Source organism: Acomys russatus, chromosome 20, assembly GCF_903995435.1.
Source record: "Acomys russatus chromosome 20, mAcoRus1.1, whole genome shotgun sequence".
Taxonomy (NCBI): Eukaryota; Metazoa; Chordata; class Mammalia; order Rodentia; family Muridae; genus Acomys; species Acomys russatus.
In genome coordinates, this window is record NC_067156.1 from 61,019,819 (window position 1) to 61,042,273 (window position 22,455).

The window sequence follows — 22,455 nt, forward strand, 5'->3', positions numbered from 1 at the left end:
ACCTTCTGGGCATGAGTGCTTTGCCTGCATGCATATATGTATACCACATGTATGTATGTGCACCACACATGTGCCTGGAGCCGGGGAGGCCAGAGAGTGTCAGAACCCTGTGTCTAGAGTTACAGATGGTTGTGAGCTGCCTTGTGTGTGCTGGGAACCAACAGCAGTACTCTTAGCCCTGGAGCCATCATTACAGCCCTATGGCATGGTTTCCTTGACATGCCAGCGTGCCTGGGTTGGTATTATGTAGATCTCCCTTGAACATCTCTTTGTGTCGAGTGCTGCAGGTATGTGTGATCTGGTATTGCATCCATGGTGTTGCCAAAGTTCACTTCTGACTCTCACCTTCTTTCATTTCTAGTGAAACAATTGGTGAAGGGACTTTGAATAGCATGCATAGAATGTAAGGGGTTTTTTGCTTGTTTGTTTTTAGCACATTCATTTGCATGCCAACTTTATGCATATTTCCACTTACTGCTGTAGTGCTGGAGGTTGGACTCAGGGTCTGTGATGCTGGGAAGGCACTCTTATCACTGAGCAGCATCCTCAACACTGTGATAGGGTCTTTAAAATTTGCATATTCATTTACAATAATGGTTTCATTATGACATTTTAATATATGAATATATGCACATATTTTTAGCCCCTTATTAACATTTTATTCTCTACTGAGTCTCTTCTTTGTCTCCTTTCTGTTTTCATTTTTGTTTCTTTTCTGTCTTTTGGGTGACCCATTGCATTTTATAGCATTTTCCCGAGCGAGGGATTGTTAATAAGAGCTTTTCTATTGCTTTGATTAAAAAACATGACCCAGGGCTGGAGAGATGGCTCAGCGGTTAAGAGCACCGACTGCTCTTCCAGAGGTCATGAGTTCAATTCCCAGCAACCACATGATGGCTCACAACCATCTATAATGTGATTTGATGCCCTCTTCTGGCCTGCAGGTATACATGCAGATAGAACACTGTATACATAATAATAAATAAATAAACCTTTTAAAAAAAGACCCAAAACAAAGTCATTCAGCTGATTCAATAGGCTTCCCAATTGGACTGTTTCTCCAAGACCGTGAGCTAAATAACCCTCTTCCTTGTAAAGTCCCTAGCCACAGACAGCACTGTGTAGTAGAGCGTGAACTGACGAGTGCAGTGCGTTTATACTGAGAACATAAGACCTTTTAAAGGTTGCAGGGTTACTTCTTTTAAAAAAGTGTTCTTTATTATTAATACATGCGTGTGCATGTGTGCGTGCACGCACACACACACACATCATGACGTGTACATGGGTGCCACAGATGCCAGAAAAGGAGAACACTAAAGTGGATGTGGGGAGCTGACCCCAGACCCGCTGAAGAGCAGCTGTGAGCACTCTGCATGGCTGAGTCCTTTCTCCAACCTCCAGTGTTGCCATGTAACAAATCAGTAATAGTCGTCTCCAAGAATGTGTGCCAGTCAATCCTCTTTTCTTCTTTCTGTGTGATCCTTCAGGGCCAACACAGAGGCCCAACAGTCTATTGATCCCCATAAATGCAAACCTGCAGTCTGGAATGGTGAAGAGAGGTTGGTAGGAAAGAAGAGCTTGAGGCGACAAAGAGAAATGTGTGGAGGGATAGAAATACTAAAGGGGCACAGATTTGGCAGGGGCTGCTTTTAACACGGGGATAGATTCTTTCAAGTCCCCAGTTCAGTGTGCTGCCTGTGTTAACTCTACTTGGGCTTTATTTGCAAGCTGCTACCTGTCTGGCCTGTTAACACCAGCTGACCAAACATACTGTAAATGATTTTGGCAAATTTTCATATATGACAGTTATTGGGGCTATTTGGCTTACTTAGTAACCTGTGCTATGTGTTTACTTTGGTGGTAGAAACGTAAAAATTCCTTATATGCAAGTATGATTTTCTCTTCTTATTAAAGATGTTCTTTTTGTTTGTCAGTTTTGGAAAACTGCTTGACATTCAACAGTAGCTCTCTGTTGGCTGGTGGCAGTGGTGCCCTAACATTGACTGAAAGTGGCCTCTTCGCTGAGGTGGTAGGGCCAGCAGGTCCATGCATCCAGGCCATGCCCAGATTGTGACTGATGACATTTGGAAACTTCTTCTCCTTTAGTGGTTAATATAGTTGACAGTTTATCTTTATAATGGAACATATTTTCTACAACTTTTCACTTTATATTGGCCAAAGTTTTACTTTTTCTGTCACAATGCTCTCTAGACCATTCTTGCAATAAAGGGCAAAGATGTTTGTCACGCCAGAGGATTATGTCACTGAATTTAAACCAGAAGAATTTTTAAAGTATACAGAGTGATGTGCCCCAGCCTTCATATTACTTAATTTCTTTGTGTGTGTGTGTGTGTGTGTGTGTGTGTGTGTGTGTGTGTGTATGTTCACAATTGTGAGTTTGTTTTATTTTGTTTCTTGAGGCGTGTGCCACCATACCTGGCTCTGTGTGTGTGTGTATTTTTTTTTTAAGATTTATTTATTATGTATACAGTGTTCTGTCTGCATGTCTGCCTGCAGGCCAGAAGAGGGCACCAGATCTCATTATAGATGATTGTGAGCCACCATGTGGTTGCTAGGAATTGAACTCAAGACCTTTGGAAGAGCAGCCAATGCTCTTGACTTCTGTGCCATCTCCAGCCTGTCCCCTTTTAAATATTTTAAAGTTTATGTGCATGTCTGTTTGGAAGTATATGCACTTGAATGCAGGCACTTTGAGTTCATGGTCCTTCAGACTCAATCTCTTAGGTGCTAGGATTATAGGTGTGGGCCACCAACCCTGTCTCATGTTGCCTGATACTTGTCTGGTACTATTTAAGAGTGCTTAACCATTTCAACATTACTAAATGATGTGGCGTATGTCCCTCTTCTCCAGTGGGAGAAGACAGCATCACATTGGTAAGCTTTTTGTAAGTACATGAGGAATAAACACATGGAATTTTATCCTGTGGGTGGGTGTTCTTTGTAGTTGAGGACTAGGAAACTCATACTGCGGTGGGCGCTTTCCACAAGTTGCATTGTGGTTTACACTGCTGTTCTGTTGATGGTGACATCCTTCCTTCACTAAGTGTCCTTCACTAAGGAGGACACTGAGACTCTCAAGCTAGGTACTGTCATAGGTCATACAACTGCAAAAAGCCAAACCAAACCAATCAAAAAAAAAAAAACAAAAAACAAAAACCCACAAAACAAAAACAACAGCAACCCTGTCTTCAGTCTATATTCTCCGTCATGTCAGGGGACACTTTGCTTCCTGTTAACCAGCCAGGGATTAGGACTCTTCAGTGTGGTGGTTCTGTGTATTGGTGGCAGTGGCTACGTTATGAGGCAGTATGCTTGGTGGGCATGCTTTGACGGTGACCATTGTGCGGAATCCAGTGGCTGAAGAGGCAGTCCATGCTCTTGCTGTTGGAATTCCCTCTGGGGCTTTAGTTTAGTATACATTTTAGGTGAGAGGTGTCTGATGTGGCGTCAGAGACAGGATTGCTTCAGGGCCCCGTATGGTTGTTTAATAGAGTTAGTTTGGGAGCAAAAGTTTGGTTATGAGATTATAAATTTTGACTATCTTTTAACATCCATATCTGCCCTGCAGATATGGAGTTCATGTATAGAATAAGATTGAAGTTCTCTGTGTGGCGCCATTTATTTACTTTGAGTTAATACTTGCTGCCTTTTGTCCCTTTTTGCGTATTTTCAGAGCCCAAGGCCTGTCTTAAGAAACATTTGGTTTCTGATTGTAATTGTCTTGAGAACACTGGCATAGTTTTGCAGTACCATTTTACTTGTATTTACTTCAAATACTTTGTTGTCTCCTGCCAGAATATCTCAGCTCATCTGTTTAAAAATACTGTGCACCTGTAACAGTCCCAACAGTCACCAGCCTCAGGTGCTTTCCACCTCACTGGGGCTCCAAGTCAAGCAGATGGCTAAGCACATTTTTTAAAAAAATGTCTGAGAAGTTTAGAAAATTGGAGAGTGAATGGATGAGACCAAAAACATTCTGTTATTGCAGTCAATGTGCCTGGTTGAGTTCCTTTACAGCAGTGCTTCTCAACCTTCCTAATGCTGCCACCTTTTAATATAGTTGCTCAAGTTGTGGTGACCCCCAACCACACAGTTACTGCGTTGCTGCTCTGTAACTGTAATGTTGCTACTGTTGTGAAGTAATGGAAACACGTGCTATGCAGAATGCAGCCTTCAGCGCATAGGAGCTGCAGTCCCCAGCAGCAGGGCTCTGACTCTCACTGAGTGAATCAGCGCCAAGTACTGTCTTCCGGTGCTCAGGCGAGGCGGGGTGCATGATGCGCTTGCCTGCTTGCATAAATGTGGCTGCTGAGGATGCCCTTGCCTGGAGTGATTGCTGAGATAGGGCTTGAGATAGCTGTGTGTAAGGAGGGCCAGGCTTCATGGGCCTCATCACAGAAGGGCATGTGGTAGCTGCCTGGCTAGCCACACAGAGCAGCTTTCCAAGGAAGTGAGATCATCCTGGAGAAGAAATCAGACTGCTTCAAAGGATGCATTCTTGAGGCTGCAGAGATTGCTCCACTTAAGAGCACTTCCTATGTGTCTAGAGGACCTGAGATGGATTGGCAGCACCCACAGCAGGCGGTTCACAACCACCTGTAACACCAGCTCCAGGAGGGTCTGACATCTGGCCTCTGTGAGCACCTGCACTTGACTGTGTGAGTCTGTGTGTGAGTGTGCAAGTGAGTGTATATCTGGGCACGTGCTCGAGTGCATGAGTGTGAGTACATACACAATTTAAAATAATAAAAACAGATGAAAAAACATGCTCTTTTACATTTGCAAGCAAACACCTTTGAAACATTTTAACAAGTATTTGAACTTGGATCACTACTTGACCTGGCCGTCAGAGAGATGACCCAGTGGTTAAGAAAAGTAACTTACAGCTCTTCAGATGACCTGTGTTGATTGGCCTCCATGTTCCAGACATGGTGGGAGTTCTATGCCGGCCATGTCTCTGAGTTCTCATTTCTTTTTTGTTCTTTCATGTATGTGGACTTTAATGGAATAAAAATTTCAAAATAGAAATTTGATTGAAGTTGAGCTCTCAAATTATTAATTAAAATATACTTTGTAAGAAAATATTAAGCAGACAATTGTTTCAACCTTTATAGACATGTATTAAGCAGATTTTCATAGTGAATATTTAAAAGTTAGCCATTTCATTTTATGTATAGTATATATCTTAAATATATATTTATTGAAAAAGACTAAAAACTAAAACCTTTTTCTCATTAGTTTTCTTTTTTAATAAAAATAAAATCTGCGGGAGAGGGATTTTTTTTTTGGGGGGGCGGGGCAAGTTTTTACCATGCTACCTTGGTTGTCCTGGAACCATAGACAAGCTGGCCTTCGACTTACACCCGGCTTGTGTGTTTTTGTTTTTTTGTTTGTTTGGTTTGGTTTGTTTTTTTTTTTTTAAACAGGGTTTCTCTGTGTAGCCTTGGCTGTCCTGGACTCACTTTGTAGACCAGGCACAGGCCTCCAACTCACATCGATCTGCCTGCTTCTGCCTCCCGAGTGCTGGGATTAAAGGCGTGCGCCACCACTACCCGGCCATGTGTTTGTGTTTTTGACATGAGGTTTTACTATGTAGCTCTGGCTGGCCTGGAGCTTGTTATGTAAGACAAGCTGGCCTCAAACTCATAGAGATCCCCCTGCCTCTGCCCCCAGAGTGCTGGTATTTGTGGCGTGTAATCCTGTGTCTTGGTGTTTTTCTGTGTCTGTGAACCACTGGCACTTGTATGTGTACTCTTTATTTTCTTGCCTGTTCCTTCTCTTTTCTTTTTAAATTTTTTATTGTTGTTGTTGCTGTTGTTTGAGATAAGGTCTGCATTAGCCCAGGCTGTTCTGAGATTCACTGTTCAGCTCCTGTAGTCCAGGATGGCCTTGAACTCATGGCAGCCCTCCTGCCTCAACCTCCCAAGTGTTGGAAATTACAGGTACACAACAACACTTCTTCCTGTTGCTCAGCTATTTGACAGCACAGAGATGCCATACTTTACTTGCCTCCTAAGCATGGTATTGGTTCGCTACATGACTGTAGGGGCGTGGTCAGCGCTGCTTCAGAGCCTGCTGCATGGTCCCCGTGTATGCGGCTTTGGACAAGCTCTTCTCTATTATCTTGAGAATTAGAGTCAATTTCCTAACTATACTGAAAATTGAATTGAGACAGGGTCGACACTGTAGCCCAAGCTACGTAGCTTTATTTTGTATTGAAGCTTTATTTTATATTGCTAATTTTATTGTTTACCTTATTTACCATACTCTTGTTCTAATTTTTCCAATTGATACATTCCATTATGTTGGTGTACATATTTAGTATAATATTATAACTACTTTTCTTCTTTTGTCTCTACAGTACTGAGTTGAAGCTGTTGGAAGAGGCAACCATTTCAGTTTGCAAGTCTTTGGGTAAGGTGGGAAGGGATAGGAAAACAGGCAGTTTTTCAATATTTCTGTTGAAAATTTTGATAGCATACAATGAGTTGAGTTAATGAGGTGACATTCTTATTTTGATGAAAATATAATTGTTTGTCTCATAGACTCTTTGTCAGTGCCCCTCGTCTATGTTTGTGGTGGATGAGGGGGCCTTGCTGGATTTCAGGCATGTCCCCACACCTGGCTTCCCTTGTGCCTTCTTTTACCATATGTGTTTGTTTTTTAAAGTGTACCCTGAATAGCTCCATCTTTGACACGGTTCCGCCTGTGTCAGGGAGAGCATCCGTGCCACATAGGTACGTGGTTCCCAGAGCTGTTTGAAAGTGGATCCCAGCCGTTCACAGTTCACAGCAGTGTTTGCATTTCTGGTTCAACAGCATCCATGACTCTTAATTTTACATTTACCTTGAAAATCATCGTTCAAGGAAATGCCTCTGTCTTGTCACTGCCATGGTTTTTATTTTGCATCCAACACTTAAACTTAAGCCTAGTGAGTTTTCTTCAGCAGTAAAAGTAAAATTTGGACTAAATAGTCTCTTCCTTCTGTTGAGTTGTTAGCTTTCCTGCTTGAAGAGACTTGCCATGCTGCCTAGTAATGGCTTTGTCATGCCCATTTCCTTGCTTATAGCTGAGATGGGAGCCAGTAGATATGTATATGTCCTTGAGGAACTAACAACTTTTAGATAAATGTAAAATTGAACTGGAGAGATGGTTCAGTGGTTAAGAGTACTAGCTATAGCCAGGTGTGGTGATGCACGCCTATAGTCCTAGCATTCGGGAAGCAGAGGCAGGTGGATCGCTGTGAGTTTGAGGCCAGCCTGGTCTACAAAGTGGGTCCAGGACAGCCAAGGCTACACAGAGAAACCCTGTCTCGAAAAACCAAAAAAAAAAAGTACTAGCTGTTCTTCAGAGGACCCAGGTTCATTCCCAGCACCCACATAGCAGCTTACAACAGTCTATAATTTAAGTTACAGGGGGCCCAGTGCCTTCTTCTGGTCTTCCCAGTGATGCATAGAATATATAAGCAGGCTAAATATCCATACATAAAATAAAATACTTTAAAAAACTTTTAAAAGACTATGAAAAATTTATAGTAATATTGGTGTTTACCTTGCTTGAGGTTGCACTTCTATTGTTTACTTTGTAAAATTTTTTTTTTATATTTGTAAATAAGACTATATGTGCCAGGCGTGATGGCACACCCCTTTAATCCCAGCCCTTGGGAGGCAGAGGCCAGCCTGGTCTACAAGGTGAGTCTAGGAAATCCAAGGCTACACAGAGAAACCCTGTCTCGAAAAACAAAAACAAAAACAAAACAAAAGACTGTAGTACTCATTGTTTTTTGCTATAATGAAATGCTATGGCCAGAAGCAAGTTGGGGAGGAAAGGGTTTATTTGACTTACACTTCCACTTTATAGTCCATAACTGAAGGAAGTCAGGACAGGAACTCAAACAGGGTAGGAACCTGGAGACAGGAGCTGATGCAGAAGCCATGGAGGGGTGTTGCTTACTGACTTGTTCCCCTGGCTTGTTCAGCCTGCTTACTTTTCCTTCCTTCCTTCCAGTTTTTTGAGACAGGGTTTCTCTGTGTAACAGCCCTGGCTGTCCTAGACTCACTTTGTAGACCAGGATGGCCTCGAACTCACAGAGATCCACCTGCCTCTGCCTCCTGAGTACTGGGATTAAAAGTGTGCACCACCGAGCCTGGCATTCAGCTAGGCTTTCTTAAAGAACCCAGGACTACCACCCAATCATGGCACCACCCACAATGGGTTGGGTCCTCTCCCATCAATCACTTATCAAGAAAATGCCTAACCTGCCTGCCTAAGGGCCGATCTTATGGAGACACTTTTTAAATTGAGGCTCCCTCCTCTCAGTGACTCTACCTTGTGTCAAATTGCTATAAAACTAGCCAGTATAGAGTAAGAACACAATTTCTCTCATTGCTTATTATCTGAATTAGATGTGATTTGTAAGATGGGTCAGCAATTTCGATCTGACATTTTGTAAATGGGGGGTACCATATGCTCAGTTTTAACTACATAAATGCCTTTCTTGTCTCTTGCAGTTGAAAACAACCCTCGAACAGGAAATCTTGGTGCACTAACTAAGGTCTTCCTTGCTAGAACCAAAGAGCTCAGGGTTTCGGCGGAGTGTCAGAAGTAAGCTGTTGTCTACTTGTTGCCTTAGCAGGCTTAGCTCTATAAGGAAGAAATAGGCTATGGTTCTTTGAAAACTCCTCTGAAGGAATTATACTCTTTATTAAGAGGAAAAAGTAAAAGAGACTTTTTATTTTAGGGCCTTAAATTGTTGGTGTGAGATTTAGGAACTTGTTTCATTCTAGCATTTTGGTTAATTATTTAAATTATATTTTTTAGTTTTTTTTTTTTTTTTTTTTTTTTTTCTCCCCTGAGACTCTCTGTGTAGCTTTGACTGTCTTGGACTTGCTTTGTAGACCAGGCTAGCCTCAAACTCACACCAATCCATCTGCGTCTGCCTCCCTAGTGCTGGGATTAAAGTGTGTGCCACCATGCCTGGCGATTCTTTAGAGTGAGTTGTAATTACATAACTATTTTGGAATTCAGTTTATAAAATTATTAATTAATTTTTGCTATAGTTTGCACATAAGTGGATTTATGGTGACATTTTTCAGACATGGTGTCATTTATTTGCTCACTCATCTTGTCATTATCCTCCTTTGTCATGATGTGATTATCATCATAAAAGGTAGTTTCCTCCCATTATCACTTCTCATTATTATTATTTTTTTTTACTGCTTGCTTGACTTCTTTTTTTTTATTTTTTATTTTCACTTCTCATTATTATTAATATAGTTTAAACAGTGATCTAGATTGATATTACTTTATTCCACATTTATTGCATTTGTGCCCTAAATATTGGGCTAGGGGAAGTCTGATTGTTTATGACTGGAACATTAACTTTGTTTGTAGCCCAGGTTGGACCTTGATTTCATGGCATTCTGGTGCTTTCAGCCTCCAAGTGCTGAGATAACAGATAGGAGCCACTGTGCCTGGCTCTTATAAAAATTGTTAAGATTATTCATTGCCTTGCTTATAAACAAATGTGCCAAATCCAGTTAAAAAATTCCTGTCGAGCTGGATGTGGTGGCACACCCCTTTAATCTCAGCACTCAGGAGGCAGAGGCAGGCGGATAGCTGTGAGTTTGAGGCCAGCCTGGTCTACAAAAGTGAGTCTTAAGACAGCCAAGGCTACACAGTGAAACCTTGTCTCGAAAAACAAAACAAAACAAAAAAGTAAAAAAAAAAAAACCTGTCATTGTGCATTGTGTCGCACGCCTGTAATCCCAGCATTCAGGAAGCAGAGGCAGGTGTATTGCTGTGAGTTCAATGCCAGCCTGGTCTGCAAAGCAAGTCCAAGACAGCCAGGGCTAAGCAAAGAGACCCTGTCTTGAAAAACAAACAAACAAACAAACAAAAATACCTGTCATTTTAATGCAAATAACAGTCTCTGTGTTACCACTGTCTCCCTTTGGTTACATTGTAGCCATTTTGATTCAGTAGCTTTAACTATGTATAGAGTGTGATCTGAGGGAAGATACAGTAGCTGTCACTGGCTCCCTGTAACTATCGGCCTTCGGAAGACAGAATTTGTCTTGATATTGTAAGAAGCCTGTGAAGATACAATGGACTAGAAACAGACCGGCCAGGTTTATGAATAGGTACTGAACTTTAAGTGACTCTGGCCTTTCCTTTCTAGCCACATCTTCATTTGGCAGACGCACAATGCTTTGTTTATTATTTGCTGCTTGCTGAAAGTGTTCATCTGTGAGATGTCTGAGGAGGAACTGCAGCTTCATTTTACATATGAAGAAAAGTCTCCTGGCAGTTACAGTAAGTAACAGGTGAACTGCAGACCTTAATATGAATGTAGAATTAAGATGGCCTAGGAAGTGTGTCACTGTAGGGGTGGGCTTTGAAGTCACCTATGTTCAAGCTAGGCCCAGAGTGGTGCACAGTCTCCTTCTGCTTGTGGATTAAGGTGTAGAATTCTGCCGGGTGTGGTGGTGCACACCTTTAATCCGAGCACTCCAGGGGGCAGAGGCAGGCAGATCACTGTGAGTTCAAGACCAGCCTGGTCTACAGAGTGAGTCCAGGACAGCCAAGGCTACACAGAGAAACCCTGTCTCACAAAACCAAAAAGAAAAAGATGTTGAACTCTGAGCTCCTTCCCCAGCACCATGTCTGTTTGCACGCTGCCATGCTCCCCACCATGGAAATGGACTAAACCTCTGAAGCTGTAAGCCAGCTCCAATTAAATATTTTGTTTTCTTCTTCTTCCTCCTCCTCGTCTTCTTCCTCTTCTTTTTCCTCTTCCTCCTCTCTCCTCCTCCTCCTCTTCTTCTAATCTTCTCTCAGTTTCCCCTCCCCCAGTCTTACCATCTCCCTTCTCCTTCAGATTGACACCCCTACCTTAAAATAGAAAAGAGCAAGCCTCCCAGGGACATTAACAGAACAAGGGATAACAAGATACAAAGAGACTGGGCAGGGCTGGAGTGGTTAAGAGCACTGGCTGCTTTTCCAGAGGTCCTGAGTTCAATTCTCAGTACCCACATGGTGGCTCACAACCATCTGTAATGGAATATGATGTCCACTTCTGCCATGCAAGCACACATGCAAATAGAGCACTCATGTATAAATTACATCAATAAATAAATCTTTAAAAAAGTAAATAAATTAAAAAAAAGACTGGCCACATGCCATCACGTCAAGACTGGACAACGCAACCCAGTAAGAGAAGAAGGGTCCCACAAACAGGCCAAGAGTCTTAAGAGTTGCTGTGGTCATGGTCTCTTCACAGCATCAAAACTCTAAGGCAGAAGTAAATTTTTCTCTTACAGAACTAGCTTTGGTTTTGCTTCTAGATGAGGAGCTCTGGCTGCCGTGGCAGTAAGGCTTCATTTCTCAGTTTTCTCGACTTTAACTAGTTCCTAGAGACAGGTGCAGGTAAGCCTGGCATGGTACACCAAGGAATGATTTTTTAAATTTACTGTTATTATATATATAGTTCTCTGCCTGCATGTACACTTGCAAGGCAAAAGAGGGCACCTGATCTTCTTATAGATAGTTATGAGCCACCATGTGGTTGCTGGGAATTGAACTCAGGACCTCCGGAAGAGCAGTCACTGCTCTTAACCTCTGAGCCATCTCTCCAGCCCCCAGTACAGATTTTTTTTTTTAAACAGGATTTTCATGTAGACTTTAATGATGTGATTTGATTATTTATATGTAAACAATGCAAAAGAAATAAATGAACAATAACAACAACAAACAAATCAACCCAACAATGGAAACATGTAATTCAGAAAAGAAAGTTCATACATCAGGGAAGCCTGTTCACTATAGCAAGGCACCTTTTCAGAAAACATACAAAGCTTAAATTGATTTTCCAGAAAAATAGAGAAGTGCCTATGGGTGTTCCTGAGTTCTTACTTGGCCTTTGTAAAGGTGCTGCCTCAGTGTCTTAGTCAGGGTTTCATGGCTGCAATGAGCTATGACCAAGAAGCTAGTTGGGGAGGAAAGCGTTTGTTCAGATTACACCTCCACATCACTGCTCATCACCAAAGGAAGTCAGAACAGGAACTCAAGCAGGGCAGGAACCTGGAGGCAGGAGCTGAGGCAGAGGCCATGGAGGGTGCTGCTTACTGGCTTGATCCCCATGGCTTGCTCAGCCTGTTTTCTTATAGGACCCAGGACCACCAGCCCAGGGATGGCCCCACCCACAATGGGTTGGGCCCTCCCGCATTGATCACTAGTTAAGAAAATGCCTTACAGCTGCATCTTATGGAGGCGGATCCTCAACTGAGGCTCCTTCCTCTCTCATGACTCTAACTTGTGTCAAGTTGACACATTAAAAACAGCCAGTACACTCAGGAATCCTTTTGTAATCACTGGAACAACTTTGTTTACATTTTACTGTAAGCACACCTGGTGGAGTCTTTTCTGTTTGACACAGTCACTGCAGACAAGCAGAAGCAGTGACATAATTGGAGTGGCATAGAAACACTGCTCATAACACCACAGTGCATCGGCATACAGGTCTGTTTCATTTTTAGAAAGGAACGATGAGTTTTTCTTTTTGTGATGAATTTATAACAGCATTTTAGATTGCAAATTAAAATATTTAAGGCTTTAGGATAGCTCCGATGAAAATGGGCACCAACATAGACTTCACCGAGATTCTGTGAATGTAGATGTATGACGAATCTGGTTGTTTTCTTGTTTTGAGTTGGGTCTTGCTGTGTCCTTCACTGGAACTTACTTTGTAGCCCAGGCTAGCCTTGAACTCAACCTTCCATGTGCGTTGGGTCTTGCTGTGTCCTTCACTGGAACTTACTTTGTAGCCCAGGCTAGCCTTGAACTCAACCTTCCATGTGCTAGGCTTACAGTTGTGTACCGTCATGGCCTGTTGTGGATTCCGTATTGAAGAAAGGAGTGTATTCTGGCTGTCAGGCACTGTAAACTGTTTTGAAGTATGTCTCTGTACTTGATTAAGGCCTTAACGCTTGTTTTTGGCACAGTGTGCTTTGGGCAGCACTGAGAAGCTGCCACTTCCCTGAATGCTGAGAGCAACAGCATCAATTCTCTTTTACCTTTGCTTTCATTTTGTTTTTTAAAGATTTATTTTTTCCACGTGTACAAATGTTTGTCTGCTGTATATATATGCATCATGAGCATGCTCAGTGCCTGCAGAGGCCAGAGAGGGCGATGGACAATGTGAGCATCCTTGTGGATGCTGGAAACCGCACCCAGGTCCTCTGCAAGAGCAGCCAGAGCTTATAACTGCTGAGCACCTCTCTGGCCTCATCTATTCCTTTTAATGAATGGTCCACATGTGGCTCTTTTCATTACCTCTTTGCTTCTAATGATCAGTGAGGATCTCCATTTTTTTGATACATAATCATTAGCTTAAATTAATAAAAGTGATCTAAGCCAAGAAAGTGAAAGAAGAGACTTCAGGTAGCTACCACTAATAACCACCTGGAGTTAAGGCAGAAATTGGAGGATAAATACTCAAATTGGAGGGCTTGAAGGGTGTATACAAGTGAGTTTAATGTGCTGAACTGCCTAACTGAGCTGAGATCATGAAATAATGAATAAAAACGATGAAAGAGCTTCTGGGCGTCGAGGCAGTTGCAGCTAGTAAGGTAGGGTGGTGTACATCTGCATTGCCAGGCAGAAGTTCAAGGTTGTCCCAGGCTACAGAGTGAGATCCTTTCTCTACAGACTAAAAGAGGCCACATCATAGAGGTGGACTGCCTGGTCAGGAGGACTCAGAGGTTGATTGCTTACTGAAGGCTGAATAGGTCTGGGTTTTAGCATTGGGCTACTGATGCAGTCATCAAAAATGAAAGTAAGAAGGAAACACATTAGGTTAGAGAGACGCTCAGTGGCAAAGAGCACTGGCTGTTCTTCCAGGAGGACCCAGGTTCGAATCCCAACACTCACATTGCAGTTTACAACCATACTCCAGTTTCAGAGAATCAAGCTCCTTCTTCTGGGATCTCTTTGGTGCAGGCACACGTGCACGGAAAACATTCATGCACATAAAATCAAAGGAAAAGAAACAAGTGAGGTGTTAGAAATACCAGTTTTGAACATAGTGGGTGTGAGATGCTGGTCATTCATTCTGGTGAAGGCACCCAGTAGACAGTTGGTTAGAGTCTACAGCTATGCCACTCTGATTGCTCCAGTCTTGTCTGATCTGGGAGCTGATTGGAGTCTGGATGGAAGACAGTTTGAGAGAAAACAGGATGGTAGGTGAGAGGAAAGACAACCTGTGGATTTAGGAATCACCATCATGTAAACTGTGATGGAAAGGAGATACCAGAGCGCAAGAAGACAGGCAGCGAGAGAGGGTGTTCTGGAGCAGTGCTGGGAGAAAGGGGAAAGGAAGCCGATTAGAGGTAAGACCGTACAGGAACGAGGAAACATTCATGAAGGTGTAGATGTCACTAGTGCCCAAAACCCAAACCAGAACTCATAGGATATACCCTGGCTTAAGCAATTTGGAGGTCCCTTAGCTATGGGAGTTTAGGACAGAGATACTTGTGTCAGGATGACAGTTTGCATCCTGCCCTTGCCACTTACTGATTCTCTGATTAGGAAAGCCATCTTGCCTTTGGCTTTTGTTTGTGAAGAGGTGCTTACCTTCCTACCCTTCCGTTGTCTGTGGGTCACAGAGGGGCCTTGGTGTTCCTCAGGATCAAGGGCAAGGTCATGTGAATATGGTGGGGAGGGGTACAGGTGCAGCTAAAACAACTTTTAAAAATTATATCTTTGACTTTAATATAACATTCCGTCAAAAAGAGCAGCATGAAGTATAAGGATTTGAAAAGTACTAGGCTGTAGGAGCCTTAAGGTATTTTCAAGCTGTCAGTAGTGGTAATACAAACTTGTAATCTCAGAATTTCAGGGAGGCTGAGGCAGGAGGCTTGCCAGCTGAGGCCTACACAGTAAGATCCCTTTAAAAGGAAAGCAGAAATAAAGCCAGGGAGTTAGCTGAGTGACTAAGTAAAAATGCTTGGCATCATCATACATGCCCGAGCTTTTTTCTAACCCTGAAACTCACATAAAGCTGGAAAGAGAAAACCAAGGAATTGTTTTCTGACTTTAACATGTGCGCCGTGGCACACACTAATACACTGACTTTCACACATGTGTGCTATGGCACGCACACGCTAATACAAAATAAAAAATCATTAAGTTATTAAGGTTGTATTAGGTGCTGACTTGCTCATGTTCTGGATTTTATTCAGAGGTCAAAATAGTGTTGGATATATGTAATAATTTTAAAAAACTTACTAGAAATGAAAACTTTATATCTAAGTAATTTAATCCATTGTCTACCTTGTCAAAACACAGTTTTATGTGTCTTACTAGGCGCTGACTCTGAAGATCTGTTGGAAGAACTGCTCTGCAGCCTCATAAAGCTAATCACCGACACACCACTCTTGTGAGTTCTGCCTGGTCCAGGCTTCATCTTCATTCTGTAATGAGAGTAGTAGTTGATTGTGCCGAAGAGGTGTGCGAGCGTGCGTGCGTGCGTGCGACAGAGAGAAGCATGTACAGAGGCCAGTAGTTGGTGTTGGGCGACTTCCTTAGTCACTCTCCTCTTCCCTTCTTTTCTTTTTTCTCTTTTTTCTTTTCCTCTCCCTCCTGTCCTCTCCTCCTTCCCTCCCTCCCTCCCTCCCTCTTTGTTTCTTTTTCTTTTTGAGACAGAGTCTCACCATTTAACTCTGTTGCCTTAGAACTCCTTGTGTAGGCCAGGCAGGTTTCAGATTCACAGCGATCCATCTGCCTCTGCCCCACCGAGTACTGTGATTAGAAGCGCCCCACTGTGCCCAGCTCACCTTATTTTCTGAGACCAGGTCTGTTACGGAACCTGGACTTCTTTGTCTTGCCTGTCCTGGCCAGCAGGCTGCAGGGGGTCTGTGCCAGCACTGGGCCTGCAGGTGTGAGCCACCACACTCGGATTTAACTTGAGTGTTGTGGCTCCAAACTCAGGGTCTGCTAAGCTATGTGCTCAAGCCCCGTGAGGAAGAGCTTGTGAATTCTGGCATAGTGTTGAAGGACTGCACACCCATGCAATTCTTCCATCTCTTTTGCTGGTAATGTGTGACTATGTCTACCTGTCTTGCTTACTTTTCTGTTGTTGTGACAAAGCACCATGAACAAGGCAACTTATATAAAACAAAACAAGAGCCCAGGGGTCCCGCTCAAACTAAGGCACCAGCCAAGGACAATACAGGAGGTAAACTTTAAACCCCTTCCCAGATCTAGCCAATGATCAGAATATTCTCCACAGTTGAGTGGAGAGTGTGATATGACTTTCTCACGTACTCTGGTGCCTCACATTTGACCATACCCCCTGGAGGGGGAGACCTGGTGGCACTCAGAGGAAGGACAGCAGGTTGCCAAGAAGAGACTTGATACCCTATGAGAATATACAGGGGGAGGTAATCCCCCTCAGGAACAGTCATAGGGGAGGGGAATAATGGGAAAATGGGGGGGGGGGAGGGAGGAATGGGAGGATACAAGGGATGGGATAAACATTGAAATGTAACAAGAATAAATTAATAAAAAAAAGATGTAATATGAATAAATTAATAAAAAATAAATAAAAATTAAAAAAAAGAAAAAACAAAACAAAACAAAACTTGTTTAATTTAGAGGTCATAGCTCTAGAGCTTAGTAGAGTTTGTGGCTGTCCTGGCAGTGAGCATGGCAGCAAGTAAGCAGGCCTGGTACTTAGAGCAGGAGCTGAGAGCTCACATACTGAGACAACAACCATGAGGTAGAGAAAGCTAACTGGAAATGGTCTGGGCTTTTGAAACCTCAAAGCTCAAGCCAGCAACACACCTTCTTCAGCAAGGCCACACCTCCTAATCCTTCCTAAACAGTTCTAGCAACTAGGGGCTGAGTGTTCAGATATATGAACGAGAGGTTAGGGGGCCATTTTCATTCAAAACACACCACCATCAAACAAGACTTGCATGTTAGGGGAGAAGAATTAAGCCCTTCAGTTGTATTAACAGACGGCAGGCGGGGAACTACATTAAGTGGGTAAGAAGAGATCTTATGGGTCTCTGTAGTCAGTCTGAGAGAAGCAAGGTGAAACCAGTGTTTGTGGCAGAGAAAGTGATCTGACGACAGAAAGCGCTCTTTCCCCCTGGCGTTTTGGTTTTGTTTTGGGGCTGTTTTAGAGAGGACAGCTTTCTTTCCATGTCCTTTGAAGCTAGGTGTGCTCCTTGAGATGCAGTTGGGGAGGTCCTCCGGTGAGAGACTCCTGAGTGAAGCTCCTCACTGGCTTAACTCAGTGAAGGAGGGTGTGCTTTTCCTCCTGACGGCCTCTTTCCTGTATCCTGGAGTGGACAGGAGGTCTTTAGAGTTGCATGCCCATCTTGACACCACGGGCCTGTAGTCTCCTAGAAGTTTTTCTTTGATGTCACTGAGCTGCTGAACCAAAGTCAACAGCTGCCACCCTCCCTCACCCTGGACATCTCATATGACAAACAGACCCTTGCTTGTTTACATGACTGTAACTGGTTTTCCTTCACTGCAGCTGCGTGCAGTTCCTACGTATATATGAATGTCTGCCTGCTGTGGTGCATTGCTTATCACCCTTTTCACTACAGATGCTCCTCCAGAGTCCTTGTCAGGCATGTCTTTCATCATTGCTCTCCTTTATACACTGGTTACCTATTTATGTATTATGGCATTTTGGAAAGGCGTGAACCTTTGCGACATTCTTCCATACCCAAAGAGCCATTTTATTAGTTTTGAGAATTTCCAAAATTGACAGACTGATTTTTTTTTGAGGCAACGCCTTTTATATTGGTCTTGCTGGTGTCAGCCTCAATTGGTCCAGCCTCAGCTGTCTTGAGTAGCTAGGCTGAGCCTATATCTACTTATTTATTTTGTGTGTGCATGCACATGCATCCATGTGTGGGGGCATGTATATGTCAGAGCATATGTGTGGAGCTCAGAGGATAACTGTGGGAGTAAGTGCTCCTCTTCCGCCATGGCTATTAACCTGAGTCCTCTGAAAGAGCAGCCGGTGCTCCTAACTTCTGAGCTGTCTCTCCAGCCCCAGCCTTGAGCATTTCCGCCTGCTTTTCTCTCTTGAGGGTTGAGACCACAGATCTGTGCCACCACACCCAACTTATGTAGTGCAGGAGACTGACCCCAGGCAGGCTAGGTGTGCGCTCTACCAGCTGACCCGGCTCTCCAGCCACATGAAGGAGTTCGTTTTTAGATAAAGAGGTTCTTTAGGTTTATCGTCACAGCATATCAAAACACAGAGGGATTCCGTCAGAAACGGGCTCTTTGCCTCTGGCTCAGAAACAAAAGACAAATATTTGTGAGCAAATAGGTTCTTAGGGATATTGTAGAGAGTCCATACTTTACAGAGATGGTGAGGACGTGCTGTGCCGTGTCCTGTTTGGTATGCTCTTTGCAGCCTAGAAGGTGAGCTGAGCTAAGTAGACTTGCCTGCTGGGAAGGACATGGGCATAGCTTCCCAGCAGAACGCCTAGTGATGCACAGAATTGTTCACGTGTCTGCCAAGTCTTTCTCTCTTTTGTTTTGAATAGGATTTTAATATTGCTTGGGTGGCAGTATAAGCCCAGCCTACATTTCTTAGATATGTTGGTAACTCTTTGTAGCAATGTCACATGGTTTGGGCTGTGATCCATAGGTAGGTGTTGTCACCTCACAGAGAACATGCATTTCAATTTCTTTGTTTTTTGCCCTGTCCTCTTCCTACTTCGAGATAGAAGCAGTGCTCAGATCATACTGAACTATGGGTTAGAGTGTCGCTTGCAGAGTAGTATCATAGGAACACGAGTTAGGAATATTACAAGATTGCCGCACACTCAGTGTCACTCAATAGTGTTCCTTCTTAGAATAGAAAAACAAATTCTTGTCGTTTCTGATATATGTATACACAGACACACACACACTTATGTATGTGTATTCATTTAGATAGGGCTGGAGAACCCATATATTGTCTGTTCTAGTCATGTTAAGCTAGATGTTTTATATGCTTCTGATTTAATTTTTAAAATTATACATTAACCAGATCTGGTGACACACGTCTATATCCCTAGCACTTGGAGGCTAAGGCAAGAAGATGGAGAGTTAATGGACAGCCTGGGCTACATAGTGAGTTCGAGGCCAACCTAGGCTGCATAGTGAGACTCAGTCTGAAACAAATGAAAACATTAGGCTTTTAGTAACATTTGCTTTCACTGCCAAGTACCAACAATTGAATGTGCAGTCTTTGGCCTTTATTGATCACATTTTGTTGAATATAGGGAGTTGGGAGTAGTAAATATGTTTAGATAATAAACAGCCTGAGTACAGTGAATGGAACAGCTGCAGGGTTGCAGTATATCAAGCATTCAGTGTTTTAATGTGTTTATACTTTTTAAATGAACTGAAACCGCACAGGCAGCCAGATGTTGAGTTCCGTATGCTCAGCTCTAACCAGCTGCTGAAACAATTTCTTATGATTTAATGTTCTTGGAAGTCCCTCTTAGCAGAAGGGCTGTCATGGTAACTGTTTCCCCGTGAAAGCAAGTGCTCTGAAGGTGTTCCATCTACCCCAGCCACACTGTTGCATTCAGGACCAGCTTGTAACTCAGGCAGATGTTAATGTGGAAGTGGGAAGCATCAACTCCCGAGCAGCCGCATCTCCTGTGTCGCTTTACCGCTGCTCTTGGCTTATCTGTGTTGACTCAGCCGGAGAACTCTTAGAAATCTAACCTCAGTAGCCATGTGGAGCAATTGACAGCAGAGTAATTACCAAGAGAAACATGCTTAGTACCTTCTGTATATGTGTACACAGACTGCATGTATTTGTTTAGCTATCTATAAATTAGCCCCACAAACGACTCTCGTGTACCCTGAGCTAGCTTGAACTTGGTGTGTGGCTAAGGATAACCTTAAACTCCTGCATCTGTTTCCCTCAACCCGAGTGCTACGATTACAAGTGTGTACTGTATGCCTGATTTATGTGAACTATTAAATGGCTCTTCATTAGAAACAGGATCAGGCTAAGCTCAATGATCAGTCCCTAATCCTAATTATTCAGAAGACTGAAGCAGGAGGATCTCAAGTTCAAGACTTGCCCAGGGTATAGGTTAAGTTCAAGGCCAGCCTGAGGAACTTATGGAGAGCTCCTCTCACAATAAAAGCCGGCAAGAGGACTGGGGAAGTAGCTTAATGCAGAAATGCAGAGTGCTAACCTGGCCCCAAGGCCCAATCCTGGCTCCAGTGTGCAGGCCCAGCTGAACATTAGGGATGCTCGGGAATTTGCAAATTGGCCTGTAAGGATGAACAATTTATTAGCAAAATCGGGATACCATCACAAGAGTTAGTGGCTGAGTTACGTTAATAAAGCTAATTTAGAAGTCATCCTATAAAAATGTTTTCATTTATTCTCTAGGAATTTTGTATTTATCTTTGATCATATTTATTCTCCTCCAACTGTTCCTAGATCTCCCACCTCTCTACCTGTCCATGTTCTTCCCTCTTGTTTAATAATGATAATAAAATAATATTAATAATAATAATGATAGCAAAACAATAAACCATGAACTCCAGCTTCTGTTGCCCATCTGCTGCTGAGCCTGTGGCCACCTGCTGCTGAGCCTGTGGCCACCTGCTGCTGGGCCTGTGGCCACCTGCTGCTGGGCCTGTGGCCACCTGCTGCTGAGCCTGTGGCCACCTGCTGCTGGGCCTGTGGCCACCTGCTGCTGGGCCTGTGGCTACTCCATCTACCAAGTGTCCCTCCGTTGAAAAAACGACTTGCCTTCGTCCAGCAGCAATCCGATGCACCTTGGCTAGAGGCGGACCTTTGGAGAGATCTCATCCAAACCATAACAGAGACACGGTGATGACAGTGGCTTGGCCAGGCCTTTGAAGAAGCCGGAAGGGTTCGAATAGGGACCTCTCAGGACTGAATATGTATTTGTAGATGAGGGGTATGTTAGATGGATTATAGCAAGGGTGGAATATAAAGGCTGGAAAAGCTGTGTTATTTGAAAGATGTGATTTTGCAAAATAGATGTCTAGAATTTTTTCCCCCACTGATGCCCAAATGATTATTGTTAAATACTGTGGGACGCTGGGTGGTGCAGCCGCACGCCTTTAATCCCAGCACTCAGGAGGCAGAGGCAGGTGGATTGCTATGAGTTTGAGACCAGCCTGGTCTGCAGAGCTAGTTCCAAGAGAGGCAGAAGGAGAGCGGTGGAGAGAGGGAGAAAGAGACTATGGGGTGTATTTTGTAGCAGAATAAAAAAAAAAAAAAAAATCACTCATTCTAGACCCAGGCAGTAAGTTTTAAATCAGGCCCATCACTAGCTGCTGCCATGTGACACCAGGCCTTAGTAGGGCTGAGTGTAGCTAGTGGTCCTGCGTGTGCTGAGACTCCTATGGGGCCTGGAGGCTTAGCTTGGTGTCACAGCACATGCTTCATCAGAGACATGGCCCTGGGTTTAATCCCTGGCACAAAGTATTCCAACCGCACCTTCAGTTTTGAAACTAGCCATCACTCTTAGGGCAGCATCTGGAATATATACCACCACTTTTTATTCTCTCCTTTTAGAATATCCATGGTGGCTCAAACAGCTGTTTCCGAATTTTCATCTTAGTCATTTGAACTTGTAAGTTGTTTTTATTAAGCTTATGTTCCATTTACAGTCCCATCAGGCTTCTTCCAGTCGTAAGTCAGAGCAGCGTGTTTTTTCCTTCTGTGTCCATCCATGACCTTTGCGGCTAGCCAACACCAACACCCACCTCATGATGCTTTTGTCTTTGTCCAAGCATCCCACGCTGCCCCAGCACAGTGGCACGAGGTCGTGGCTCCTGTCTTTTTTGTCACATGAAATTAGTAACTTGCTCCAACAGTAGTTTGTTCTAGGGCATTCCCAGACCAGACGGTGGGAAGTTCTTGGGGTAACATGGCGGCCAAAACAGCACTATAGCTCTCGCAAGTTGGCTTTGTTTTGGCAGCCATGTAATGAAAGGCTTCTGAGGCCTATGCAAGGACTTCAAAGCAAGAAGGGGCCTGTGCCTTTAGACGTCCTTCAGTTTTGAGAACCACCCCACTCAGCACGGTGGAGTTTTGGTTTCTTTCAAGTCTTGGCTTCTTGACTCATTTCCCCATGACTTGGCCTGTGAGATAGCTCAATTCATGCTTGAGATTTGGTTATCAGAGAAATTTAACATTACCCCAAGCTCCTTTTTTCCATTTTAGCATTATCAAAAGGTACAGAAGGAAATTACACCAGAGCTCACCTTGCCTGTTCTTATTTTCAAAGAAGAAAACCAAACTCTGTAGATTCTATGTGTTGAAATTAGTAGAGCTAATAAAAACCGAGGAGGAGCTCTGGCTTTCCTGATGGGGCTGAATGGTTCTAACATCATACTGTAATGTGACATGGGCTG

General features: G+C 43.4%; 2 protein-coding genes across 3 annotated transcripts in view; both read left to right on the plus strand.

The window, feature by feature from the left end:
• Rpl17 (ribosomal protein L17) overlaps positions 1–22,455 on the plus strand; it is a 390,846-nt gene that overhangs the window by 53,772 nt on the left and 314,619 nt on the right. The window lies entirely within an intron of this gene.
• Dym (dymeclin) overlaps positions 1–22,455 on the plus strand; it is a 262,842-nt gene that overhangs the window by 10,030 nt on the left and 230,357 nt on the right. For both annotated transcript variants that reach the window (XM_051163665.1, XM_051163666.1), the window contains exons 2-5: positions 6,383–6,435; positions 8,532–8,625; positions 10,202–10,335; positions 15,385–15,457. In XM_051163665.1, the coding sequence (XP_051019622.1) occupies positions 6,383–6,435; positions 8,532–8,625; positions 10,202–10,335; positions 15,385–15,457 (354 nt within the window). The remainder of the gene's footprint in view (positions 1–6,382; positions 6,436–8,531; positions 8,626–10,201; positions 10,336–15,384; positions 15,458–22,455) is intronic.